The sequence below is a fragment of the Hippocampus zosterae genome, chromosome 10 (assembly GCF_025434085.1).
Source record: "Hippocampus zosterae strain Florida chromosome 10, ASM2543408v3, whole genome shotgun sequence".
NCBI classification, from domain to species: Eukaryota; Metazoa; Chordata; class Actinopteri; order Syngnathiformes; family Syngnathidae; genus Hippocampus; species Hippocampus zosterae.
In genome coordinates, this window is record NC_067460.1 from 21,880,351 (window position 1) to 21,892,621 (window position 12,271).

The 12,271-nt window shown below is 43.9% G+C and overlaps 2 protein-coding genes across 3 annotated transcripts; one reads left to right on the top strand and one right to left on the bottom strand.

Annotated features, from left to right (window-relative positions):
* Positions 1 to 468: 468 nt before the first annotated feature.
* On the bottom strand, positions 469 to 4,533 carry LOC127608947 (collagenase 3-like). Its single transcript, XM_052078500.1, has 11 exons — positions 4,316 to 4,533; positions 3,830 to 3,946; positions 3,587 to 3,714; positions 2,257 to 2,405; positions 2,064 to 2,189; positions 1,787 to 1,948; positions 1,513 to 1,696; positions 1,314 to 1,444; positions 1,074 to 1,239; positions 777 to 880; positions 469 to 640 (listed from the first exon to the last, which is right to left on the bottom strand). Exons 1-11 carry the CDS (start codon positions 4,430 to 4,432, stop codon positions 537 to 539), a joined length of 1,488 nt encoding a protein of 495 aa, XP_051934460.1. The 5' UTR covers positions 4,433 to 4,533; the 3' UTR covers positions 469 to 536.
* A 3,486-nt stretch (positions 4,534 to 8,019) lies between these two features.
* On the top strand, positions 8,020 to 11,874 carry mmp13b (matrix metallopeptidase 13b). Of its 2 annotated transcripts, XM_052078504.1 has the most exons (11): positions 8,020 to 8,133; positions 8,194 to 8,304; positions 8,600 to 8,727; positions 8,803 to 8,951; positions 9,157 to 9,282; positions 9,373 to 9,528; positions 9,610 to 9,730; positions 9,915 to 10,048; positions 10,200 to 10,359; positions 10,862 to 10,965; positions 11,046 to 11,874. In XM_052078504.1, the coding sequence occupies exons 1-11, from the start codon at positions 8,041 to 8,043 to the stop codon at positions 11,144 to 11,146; spliced, it is 1,383 nt and encodes a 460-aa protein (XP_051934464.1). In that variant the 5' UTR covers positions 8,020 to 8,040; the 3' UTR covers positions 11,147 to 11,874. The 2 variants fall into 2 exon arrangements, with proteins under 2 accessions (XP_051934464.1, XP_051934463.1); XM_052078503.1 differs by having other exon boundaries at positions 9,373 to 9,730.
* Positions 11,875 to 12,271: the final 397 nt, after the last annotated feature.

Genomic DNA, 12,271 nt, shown 5'->3' on the forward strand with positions numbered 1-12,271 from the left:
TTTGAGGGTATTCTATTCGTTGCTGACCTAGTAAATGAAAATGTAATTATTTTGTCTTCTTTGACAAACAGGTTCTGGCCTTTACCTGTGCTTCATTTGCTGAGAGAAAATCAAGGCGCAATTCATGTTGACGTCATGTATGGTACAGTATAGGAAATTGTACTTTTCATGTTGCATGTGCACTGACTGTGCATGTCTTTCTAAAATGTAAGTACATAAAATCCCCCCCCCCCCCCCCCCCCCAAAGAAAATGTTACACAATATGGCATCTGCTGAGGTCCTTTAGTGGTTGCTCTTGTGTGAAGTGAACAAAGCAGATTACAGAGATTTGTTCCAATTGGAACATAAAAATAAAATGCTGACATCTGCGGTGTATCTTTTTTGTTATCAGAATAAAAGTGTTACTAAAAATATTGTAAAGTTACATTGTGGTGATGTTTCTTGTTTGAAAAAAAGAAGCAGAAGCAGTCATGGAGAAGATCATTTATTGCGCAATTTCCTAACAAGAAAAAAAAAATCATACTGTGCTGTCACTCTTAGTAACAATTGAGCCAGCTATAGTTTAGCAGCACTCGCATCACTCTCCGTTGTGGCAGATAGTACTCTATCTGTCTTGGGCCCGCTGAGAAATAAAGGTACCCTAACAGAAAGAAGAAATCGTTTCACGCAACTTTGGCTAACATAACATTTGAACAAAAAGTGCAAATCGTGTTTTAAATGCAGTCATGGCAATCCCCTGACTTGGGGGGGAAAAAACGGAAAATTGTGTTTCTCACCATAATTGGAAAAAACTGCATCAACTTTGGAGCCGATTCCCCGAAAGTCTCTCGCCGTGTCTCGTGGGTATCCAAAATCAATTTGGTTTCTGACCTCATCGTAGCTGTGGGAGAGCAAGGAGACAGCAGTGTAATGCCTTTTCAAAAATAAACAGTCGTGTCAAAACTAGTGACACAACTGTCATGCGAAAAAAAAAAAAAACAATCGCGATAAGCACCCAAAAAAAATCAATATACAAGTGATGTACATACAGTATACCATACAAAATAATTGACGTCAAAATCAAACGTACTCACCTCCAATACTGTCGTTTGACGAATATCAGCGTTTTTCCAGTCGTTGGCACGTAGACGGCCGCATCCACCTTACCGACGGTGGAGGGCAGGCCCAGGGCAGTCAGCGACTTTGGATAGCCTGGTAGTAATGTCTTTGCATAAGCCCTAATACCCCAAAACTGATTACCTGGAGAGAAAGCGGCGGTAGGCATAATGTTGATGAACACAATTACAATGTAAGCACATTTAAATGATCTTTACCTTCAAAGAGATAAACGGCATCCTTGCTCGGGACCTCATATGCAGCATCAACGGTGTTGATCCGCGACCATTTTGTGCTTACTTTAGTAAAACGGATTCCTTGGAATAGGGAACTCTTCCTCCAGTAGTATCTTTGGCGGTACACAAACGTAACGATGACGTACTCTGATCCCGCATAAACAGAATGAAATAAAGGTACCCGTTTTTGAAGAAGAACAAGTCTCCTCTGATGGATGTGGCGGCATCGAACATCAAATCTCTGCTGCACTGCTCATCACGAGGGTTTGGAAGAGCGTCATCCGGGTCTTCGGTCGGACCCTCTGGCTCTGGTTCAGGTGGTGGATTGGGTTTGGGGGCTTTTGTCGGCTCTTGTGAGCGGCTACCTGAGAGATGGAGAGCGATAGACGCGGAACAGGGCTTCATAAGAGCAAAAGCGCTCAATACGTGCCAACATTGAATGAACTTGATCTCACCATAGAGTGCTTGAACACCTCGCCTGTCATCATCTGGCAGCCTGTAGCCGTTGGTGTTGACATATTGGTAAGTGGGGAACATCAGTGCACGCCTGTCTCTGGAATGGTCCAATCCCAAAGCGTGGCCGAACTCATGCGCGGCCACCAGCAACAGATTTACACCTGAACTCAGCGAGCACAACAAGTCAGGGCAAAGGTCAAGGTTAGCTTAGCGTAATACACACAGTGACTCAGTTCTGCCCTCCACTTCAAGATGCCATCGCGAAATACCAGGCACCTGTTTGAGTCAGCGTCCATTGTTCATCGTCATCAAAGTGCGTGTCCCCTCCCTCCTGCCTTCCGGGAGAATTTGCGTGAGCCAAGACTCCACCCGCTCCGTCGAAAGGATAAAAGTCCCCGTGATCTACAGGAAAAACAAAGAGGATTACAAAAGTACCCGGGTAGCTCCCATTTCTTCGATATGGACTTACATCCACCCTGAAAAAGAATCATGATGTCCGCGGTGCCACTGTAGATCTGCTTAAAGTCGAGTGGGATGACGTCGCTGTAGAGCTGGAAGGCTTGGCCAATAGTCGCATCTACCTGTCTCTGGCTCAGATCTGATGTGTACCGAGTGATCCTGCTCAAATCATATGGAAACATTCACCGGACTGCGACAAACAAATGAGTAAGTAATTCATTCTCATAATTTATTTTAGTCTGTCACATGCATTTGAGGGCGGCCCGGTAGTCCAGTGGTTAGCACATCGGCTTCACAGTGCAGAGGTACCGGGTTCGATTCCAGCTCCGGCCTCCCTGTGTGGAGTTTGCATGTTCTCCCCGGGCCTGCGTGGGTTTTCTCCGGGTGCTCCGGTTTCCTCCCGCATTCCAAAAATATGCGTGGCAGGCTGATTGAACACTCTAAATTGTCCCTAGGTGTGAGTGTGAGCGTGGATGGTTGTTCGTCTATGTGTGCCCTGCGATTGGCTGGCAACCGATTCAGGGTGTCCCCCGCCTACTGCCCGGAGACGGCTGGGATGGGCTCCAGCACCCCCCGCGACCCTAGTGAGGATCAAGCGGTACGGAAGATGAATGAATGAACATGCATTTGAACCCAGGGAGCAAATTCCGATCTAGTGCTCTGGTTTTGAGAGACAGCACAAGTGCGACTGTTATAAACCGCGGCATATCTTGATTTTTGTGCCAGGGTTATGTTTATGTCTTCATTATATGAAGTTGGGGAATTTGGTTGACCGCTTTGCGTCATTCTGGGCGGACCAGACCAAGGGCATTTTCACTTACACACCCCCAGCACACCTGACGGAAAGTATAGAAAACGTTCGACTTGAGCTGAAATCAGGTCTAAGTTGTGGCGCGGGTGGTGTAATGCATCGCTCTGATACGTGTGGTGGCTGTCATCACATTTCATTCAGAAATATAAAGAATGACAACAGCACTGGACTCTTTGAATCATTATAGAAATCAATACAGTGAACGCATTGTAATTCTTATCGTATTTAATATATTTTCAAAAGCAACCCCCTGGCCTTGGCTTAACTATTGTGTTTGTGTGTGTGTGTGGAGTGAGTGAGTGTTTGTTACACATGGATGCACGATCGTGTATGCAAGGCGGTCTCCAAATGCCCAATCCACAGCAGCCAACTTGACATCATCTGCAAGTGGAGATCTTGCAGCTCCAGTACTTTGTGCGCATTGATCTGGACTCCAGCGAGTCTATTTATGCTCCCACCACACAATCCACACGCCTGAAAGTTCAATGAGAGGATCCAATTCCATCAATGTCACATCTTCCCACTTTACCTGTACGTTATTAGCCTCTTGTTCCATTTGGGTCTCCCAGCAAAGTGTACATAAGGGCTGAGGTCAGACACACCACACCTGGGAGCTTTCATGACCTCCACCGTCTCCTTGTTCAACACCCCCGTCACCTGTTAGCCCATATTCATATATGATGAGCAAATGTTTGACTGACAAAATGTTTTATGCCCCAACCTTTCACCAACGAATCCGTTCCGGCGGCATTGCGTCTTTTGTGGTTTTTACCTCCAAGCCGAAGAAAGCTTGCATGGATTCCAGATCTTCGCTAAAATTTCTCAGAACAAGGTTTCTCCTTGTAGTGTTTCTGGTGCCGACATCATCGTAAAACTGAGAGATATATTTCTAATACAAAGCAAAAAACATATTGAAGGCCTTGAAATGTGACGTATTACATTAGACAGGGCAAACTCAACAAGCAGTGTTCCGAAGAATAGACAGTAGAAGTTTTTTTTTATGAATAGTGGTAAACTTATTTTTCACAATTATTTTTAGTCCCATGTATAGAAAATGTTCCTAAATCGGACCGAATTTGACATTCGCCATTGTCCTACAAAAAAATGTCCAAAATTAAAGGTTGCGCTGTACTTAATCCTGTGAAGGAAATTAAGGACAGTGGAATATTTTATCAATATGTAAAAACTCTTGTCTCCACCTGCGTATTCCTCGCAGCTCCTCGATGAGGGAGTTTATGTCTACGCGGTTGCATTTTACCTCAGCCAGGTCGTTTTCCTCTGGCGAAACGGTCGGCGCGAGGGTGGGTGCTGCATGGCTCACTGCCCAAAAACCCACAACCAGCAACAGCGTCCGCAAAGCCGATCGCAGCGTCATGATTCTCCTCTTTCAACTCCTCTTTCCACTAAGACTCCCAGAGTCCGGAGCGCCCCCTGTACTGCTCTTGTTAGTCACATTTCGACAAACCCACTGTGCAAACGGTGGAGTTGGTGCCCGCTATCATTACTCAGTAACACAGAATCAATAACAATTGCTCAATATGCCCAAAGTTGTGAAAACACGATGCTCTCCAACACGTCAATCAAATCGGTAATAAACATACAGTGGAATCTGAGCTGACAGTGCCATGAAAGTGTTGAAAAATTGGCAAGCGAGTCAATTTGTCACAAAGAAGCGCTGCCATGTTTTTTTGTTGCGGACAGAATTCTCTTCACCTTTATGATAACCTTGACAAACACAAAACACAGTCCGGCTCCAGCTGCTTTGGGACTTTGGAATGGAGTCCAGCATGACATTGCGTTATTTGCTGTGGCGGTTCTGGATCAATTTCACTAAGGGGGCCGGGCTGGGGCCAGGGGTTTTTATGGGGGGGCACATTCAAACCAGGGCTAAAAAGACAGATTTAACATCTTACATGACTTTTTATTTCTTCAAACTTTGAAATTGTAGTCATAACATTACAGTGATGAGTAAAAAACAGTATTAGGAAGGCTAAAATGTCTGCAAGCGTAACAATACGCCGTGTCCATCTGTTGAGAATATTCAAGCCAGGGGATGATATGGTACCAGCCTGCCGGGTACAAAAATTGCAAATACACTGAAGCTAGATGTTTTACATGCATATAATTATCCAAATTTTAAAAGGCAATGTCTTATATATTGATCCTGTTAAATAAAAATAAAAATAAAAATAAAAAGGGAGACTAAAAAATTTACACACGCGCGCGCACAAACACACACGCGCGCGCGCACGTCGTGGTAAGTGCCTTCTCTGCGGACTGCTTCTCATTTCCCGCTCATTTTTAAGTGGTGCAGCGCATTAAAGGGTCCGACGAGAATGTTGAATCACGCACTTTCGTTCCACTTTTCGCATCGGCGACTCGGCGCGACTGCGTAATCTACGTTCGGAGGGGGGGCCACAGGGGAGGCCAGAATCAGTGCTACAGGGGCACTGGCCCCCGTTGGCCCTCCCCCAGAACCGCCACTGGTTATTTGGACCTCTGAATTCTGGCGGTGAGAAATTGAAGAAGTGAGTGCTCTGTGTATTTGATTACCATTTTTAGAGGGTACAAATATAAATCCAGACTGCAGTATGTACATAGTAACGAGGTTGCATCAATAAAAGTGTCTCCCGAAAGGCATTGTCAAGTGTTCCCATTGTCCCTTTGGCGCAGAGCAACAAAAACAATCGTGTTGCATTTGGATTGTAATTACACGTAGGTCGCAGTCATATATGTGTAAAACATTATTAAAAATCTGGAAAGCACTGGTCAAGCCCCCCCCCCCCCCCCCCCCCCCCAAATCTGAATGACAGTTGCTCTTCTGGAGCGAAGGAAGGAGCGGAAAACTGCAGCTTCGCCTTTGGATCTATGCTGCCCTCTTGTGGCGTGTTTTCAAATTGTCGCATTTTTGTTGTGGGTCATTCGAGTATTCAATATGTATACATACAACACTGTACAACTTCCTGCTATAGGCCTATTCAGTACCACCTCACATCTCTCTACGATTGTCATGAGTGAACTCTTCACCTCACTTGACTACAATGCAATATCTTACAGGCATTATGGAGCACATTTGTCTCACATGCCATATTTGTTCTGATCTGACCCAAAAGAGCTATGGTACATTTCCTGCCATTTTCGGGGATTGAGGACGGTGAGGGTTGAAGTGAAGGACATATGGGAAAGAGCATTTCATGAGCACGGTCGTCGTCACCACTGGAGAAAAAGCTGAGGCTAAGCGGAAATGTGAGGAGCTCGCCAGCACATTTTGGCCACATGGATGGAGCAAATCAAAAATTCCAAAATATGCAGACAAGAAGTGACACACAATAAAAACAGAACACTTGCAGACCTAAGCAACCAGTCAGCAGCATACAAATAAATAAAGTTGCAAATTACTGCACTTTATGTTTTCTTCTGTCGGGATGAGTGGTGTAGAGAATGGAATGGATGGCAGAGTTTACATCATGATTCCGTTCTCATTCCTAGAAAATTCCAATATTTTTATTTCATGGGAACCTGATCTTTTTTTTTTGGTTTTGTTTTGATGGTTAGTGGGCGTGTTATATTTTACGCTAAAGTAAAATGCCACAATGCCAAATAAGTTATTTATGGAATAGTAAATGTTGGAGGTACAAAGACTGATCTGCAATCATGTTAATGATGTGCAAAAACAGTGTGAGGCAGGAATATCAAATGTCATCACAGTCACACACACACACACGCGCGCGCGCAAAGCATGTGTGTGTTTGTCAGGGACCATTTTAAAATATCTGGACCATTTTAAAATACCATCCAAATTCCCCTCGACAGGCCAACTTCCCCTCTCTGAGTCACAGTCCCACATATTCCCATGGAAGAAGCGACGTTGCTCCAAATCCTGAAACCAAAGTTTGGATACAGGATTTGTTTACTCTGCGATATCATGACAGGGAGAGGATGTAGATGGTGCCATTTTCAGTTAAATGTGTTAATTCCCGGTCAAAATCCAAGTTGTCGGTTAATCCGAAGGAGTTTGATTCAAGTCATCGGAGCAGTTTGCTGAACACAGATGGTCTTTGGCACTGAACACATGATTTCCTCACCTGGAGCAGCTTTTCATGACCACAAGTCATCTGGCTCATCTCTTGACAAACACATAAACTGGACATCACGCTTAAGTCAAACACCAGGAGTCACCCAAGACTGTTTTTCAATGAAAATGGCATTATGGAGTATTCACAAATTATACAATTTTGGGTTCTGGAAATGTTTGATTATTTTGGCCATTGATGTCGAGATGTGTTGACAGAAAACTCGGAATGATGATCCACACATATTCTATTTATTGACGTCACTTCTGGTTCAAGTGCAGCTGTTTGGTTGACTAATAAACTAATCATGTCACCATTCCCATCAGTCCGTTTTTTTTTTTTTGTAATCGTAAACTAAATAGGACAGGCGACGCGGTGTAACAGTGGTTGGTTCGCGCTTTGACCTCACAGTGAAGAGCTTGTGGGTTCGGTTCCAGCTCAGGCCTTCCTGTGTGGAATTTGCATGTTCTCCCCGTGTCTGCGTGGCTTTTCTCCGGGTGCTACGGTTTCCACCCACATTCCAAAAAACATGCATGGCAGGCTGATTGAATGCTCTAAATTGTCCCTAGGTGTGAGTGTGAGCGCGGATGGTCGTTCGTCTCCGTGTGCCCTACGATTGGATGCTACCCTATATTGCACGTGTCGCAGCATTAAATGCAACATCAGCGTGTTTTTGCCACACTGACGCTTGCAAAGTGTGTTTTGGTAAACTCATCGAGTCAGCCCAGCACAGTTCAAAAGCAGGCGCTCAGACAAACACGAGTGCATTCTCGGCACTTAGGAGGAAGTGGCTAGGTGCTTTTGGATGAATCACTTGGAGCATTTATGGGAAGAAAAAAAAAAAGAGGAGGTCAAGGATTATAAATACGAGTGACAGATGCACGGCGTCAATGACGGCAAGACGGACACAATGTTGTTTTGGCTGCTGCTGCCACTGGCCGCTCACTCCTCTCTGGCTGGGCCTTTGCTAGCCACGGAAAAAGACAACCGGCTGCTAGCTGAGGTAAGACCCCAGGTTGTATGAGTTCCGTCACTACATTCAGGACCTCTTCGTCATTTACAGAAGTACCTTCGGCGCTTTTATGGCCTTCCGGTTGGTCTGCAAAGCCAGAAGAGGACAGCGGGAGACTTTAAGTCCAAGCTTCAGGAAATGCAAAGGTTCTTCAAACTCAAGGTGAGTCCATTCCATCTTACGGTGCCTTTGAGACTTCCCCGTTTCACCCCAAAATGGAGAGATTTTCCACTGAATTTCATATTCGTTGTATTACGTCGATGATATGTTGTCAGAACGGCATTTCGGACAAGTCCGCCCACTTTGTAATTAATTGTAATTACTTTGTAATTAATCAACTGCAAGCAGACAATGTGCATGCTAACAAAATAAATGAGCGTGCGGATGTGTGAATACTGTCATGTAAAACTACTCACATCTTGAAGACAACTCACTGCGCACACACATCACACTGCAGGTGACGGGCAATCTGGATGACAACACCTTAGATGTGATGACTCAGGCAAGATGTGGTGTCCCGGATATGGCCGAATACAACCACTTCCCGCGACACCTCAAATGGAAAAATAACATTGTGACCTTCAGGTGTGTTTCCCCAGACATGTCAATGTGGATAAAAATCGTTCTTCGGATCTGCAATTCATTTCACATTTGTTTCAGGATTCTAAATTACACTCCGGATTTGAGGAAGTCCGATGTGGACCGAGCCATCCGCACCGCACTCAACGTGTGGTCTGACGCGACGCCGCTGAGATTTAAGAAGCTGTACTACGGCACTGCTGACATTATGATCAGTTTTGGGAGGAAAGGTATTCACCCAAAACTTTTGCAATCGTCCTAATGTACGAGAGAAAGACAGATGAAGGCGAGAATTAACACGCTCAAATGGTTGTCTCTCAGAATATACTGTATAATGTTCACCCGCGTAAAAGCCGAACGATCCAAGCGCATTGCATCATCATCATCGATTCTGCGGTTGACCATTGGAACTGTAAATAAACTTGTACCATACAGAACATGGTGACCACAACCCTTTCGACGGTCCTAACGGGCTGCTGGCTCACGCTTACCCGCCAGGCGAAGGCATTGGAGGAGACACTCACTTCGATGAGGACGAGCACTGGAGCAAAGATTCATCAGGTCATTGTCCGACTCAGAAGTTGTGACATTTCATGAAAAGAAAAAGATGGCAGAAATATGAATGTGGGTTTTTTTTTCCCCTACACGCAGCTTATAATCTGTTCATCGTGGCAGCACATGAGTTGGGCCACGCCCTCGGCATGTCGCACTCCACAGACTCGGGCGCCCTCATGTACCCCATCTATTCGTACGCGACGGGGTACCCTCTTGCCGAAGATGATGTCAAAGGCATCCAGGCACTATATGGTAACGACTCCATCATCAGCCATTCGTTTCTTGCTTTGTCTTTTTTTAATCATTTGATTTCTTTCCGAAATATACCGGTAGGCCCCAACCCAGACCACAAGAAAATCAAGCCGAAACCAGACGCCCCTCAAAAATGTGACCCGACTTTGAGCTTCGATGCTGCTACAGAACTCAGAGGAGAAACCATCATCTTCAAAGACAAGTGAGTCCATGCGCAAACAGACGGAATATTCTCAGGGCATTCTTTTTATTTTATTTTTTTTATGAAACCTAAGTAGATCCACATAATATATAAACGTGATTAATTGCATTCTCTCTCTCTGAAAAAAATACATAGATTAAATTTGCAGTTTTACACACTTATTGATGATTGTGTCATGTTGCAGATTCTACTGGCGCCTCCACCCTCAGATGCACGAACCCGAGCTAACACTGATCAAGTCCACATGGCCGTCCATCCCCAACAAGGTCGACGCAGCCTATGAGAACCCAGAGAAAGACCAGGTCATCATTTTTAGCGGTGGGTTAACATTTTTAACAGATAATGATCAATATATATATATATATATATATATATATATATATATATATATATATATATATATATATATATATATATATATATATATATATATATGTGTGAAGCAAACTCTTGCTGTGGCGTTCATCAGGTATCCGCATGTGGGCTTTGAATGGATACGACCTTGTGGCTGGTTATCCAAAGTACATCCACAAACTGGGACTTCCTAAAAGCGTGAGGAAACTGGATGCGGCTGTTCACATCAAAGACGAGGGGAAAACTCTCCTCTTCCATGATGAGGAGTATTGGAGGTAATGTTTATGATGTTTACTGTATGCTCTTTCCGGAGGCCATTAGGGAGCAGCTTATGTGCAGTGTAGCATCCCCTCCCGCTTTCCTTCACACTGCACCTTACAGACCAAACCAGTAACGTCATCATAATATATTGCTGCATTTTCTGCACTGTCAATTTGAAATAATATCGTGTTTGGATATAGTGATAGGATGGAAATTTGAATTCAATGCATTCCAATGAGAGCAGATACAGCGAGAACAGCAGAGGCCCCGGAATTGAGCCCTGTGGAACACCACATGACAGGGGAGCAGTGCGTGACTCAGAGTCACTTTGTATGCAGCGATGGCTGTTTGAAAGTGCTCTATAAATACTGTTGACTTGACTTGACTTGACTTTTTTATCTAATTGAAAAAAATAATTGCCAGACCAATCGATTATTAAAATAATCATTATATATATTTTAAATCTATTTTTTTAATTTGCATGAGTCATTCTTCATATTATGTTTCTCCATTTAGCTATGATGAAGCAAGCGGCACCATGGATAGTGGCTCCCCGCGATCCATAGAGAAGGATTTTCCAGGAATGGACGACGAGGTTGATGCTGCGGTTTATCACTACGGTAACAAATTTACTTTTCTCCGTCACTCAATTTCAATCTCAAGTGAACTAAGTAGTATTTTGTTGTTGTTTTTTTTCCAGGGTTTTTGTATTTCTTCCATGACCACACGCAGTATGAGTACAGTTACACGTCAAGGAAGGTCATGCGTATCCTGAGAACCAACTTTATTCTCGGCTGTTGAGGTTGCAGACATGTTCGATATGTACAAAATAAAAGGGAATGCGTAGGAATGACACAGTAGCAACATTTTAAAAAAATGTTTCTTTGCAACAGTGCTGGACACAGACACAGAGAGAATTCCCATCAGTGTGATGGCTGATAGTATTTGTATTTATTCTTTTGGTTCTTTTTCTAGCTCAGGATTTGCAGAGACTGTATATCACTGGTGTCAAAGTCAAGGACCGGGGGCCAGATCTGGCCCGCCACATCATTTTATGTGGACCACGAAAGCCAATCAAACATGTCAACTTTCACGATGCTTGCTAGCTGTACCAAAATTCATATTCTCATACGTAAGAAATAAGAGAGATATTGTAAGCATTTTCTTGTTGTCCAAACCCTCATTACAGTAACTTAAACAGTAGTTCGAATAAACCGTTATTCTTGACTTCTTGATATGGTTTCGGTCATAACGGCCCTCCGAGGGAAATCGTCACAACAATGCGGTCCATGACAAAAATGGGTTTGACACCCGTGCTGGACATGATAATGTGATTCAAAAAGATCTGCACACTCTTGTAGGTGAAACAACTATCATTTGTATGTTTTTGAAAAGTAATGCTAATAAGTAGAAGGGATTGATAACTTTGAAGAAGGCCCATTTTGAGTTCTATACTTGTCATGTGGTGTTTTTGCTATTTCTTGTCAATGATAAATAAAATGGTTCATTGGATTTGTTTTGAAGTGGAACATTGGAAGTCAAAGTATTTTTTTAATTCATTTGGGAACAGTAATTTAAAATTGACTTGTGCTAATTGGCAAATGCATTGAGTGTGTTTCTTTCATCCATTTCCCGAACCGCTTTATCCCTCCCCACCACGCGGGGGTGCTGGAGCCTATCCCAGCCGTCTTCGGGCAGTAGGTGGGGTTCACCCTGAACCGTTTGCCAGCCAATCGCAGGGCACACAGAGACGAACAATCATTGCTGCTCACACTCAGACATTGAGTGTTCAATCAGCCTGCTTTGCATGTTTTTGGAATGTGGGAGGAAGCCAGAGTTGCGTGTATCGGTATTCCAAACATGTTTGTCAGCTTTAAAGATGAAGCTAAATGGTCGTTTGTGTACGCGTAATTGCCTGTGTGCTCT

Bases quoted from the DNA above. Each gene is read 5' to 3' on its own strand.
- LOC127608947 (XM_052078500.1), bottom strand. From the start codon at position 4,432: ATGACGCTGCGATCGGCTTTGCGGACGCTGTTGCTGGTTGTGGGTTTT. The intron at 1,949-2,063 runs GTGCCTGGTATT...CGCTGAGTTCAG, and splicing joins ATGGACGCTGACTCAAACAG to GTGTAAATCTGTTGCTGGTG. The intron at 881-1,073 runs GTGAGTACGTTT...GCTCTCCCACAG, and splicing joins GTCAAACGACAGTATTGGAG to CTACGATGAGGTCAGAAACC.
- mmp13b (XM_052078503.1), top strand. From the start codon at position 8,041: ATGTTGTTTTGGCTGCTGCTGCCACTGGCCGCTCACTCCTCTCTGGCT. The intron at 8,134-8,193 runs GTAAGACCCCAG...CGTCATTTACAG, and splicing joins ACAACCGGCTGCTAGCTGAG to AAGTACCTTCGGCGCTTTTA. The intron at 10,360-10,861 runs GTAATGTTTATG...TTCTCCATTTAG, and splicing joins CATGATGAGGAGTATTGGAG to CTATGATGAAGCAAGCGGCA.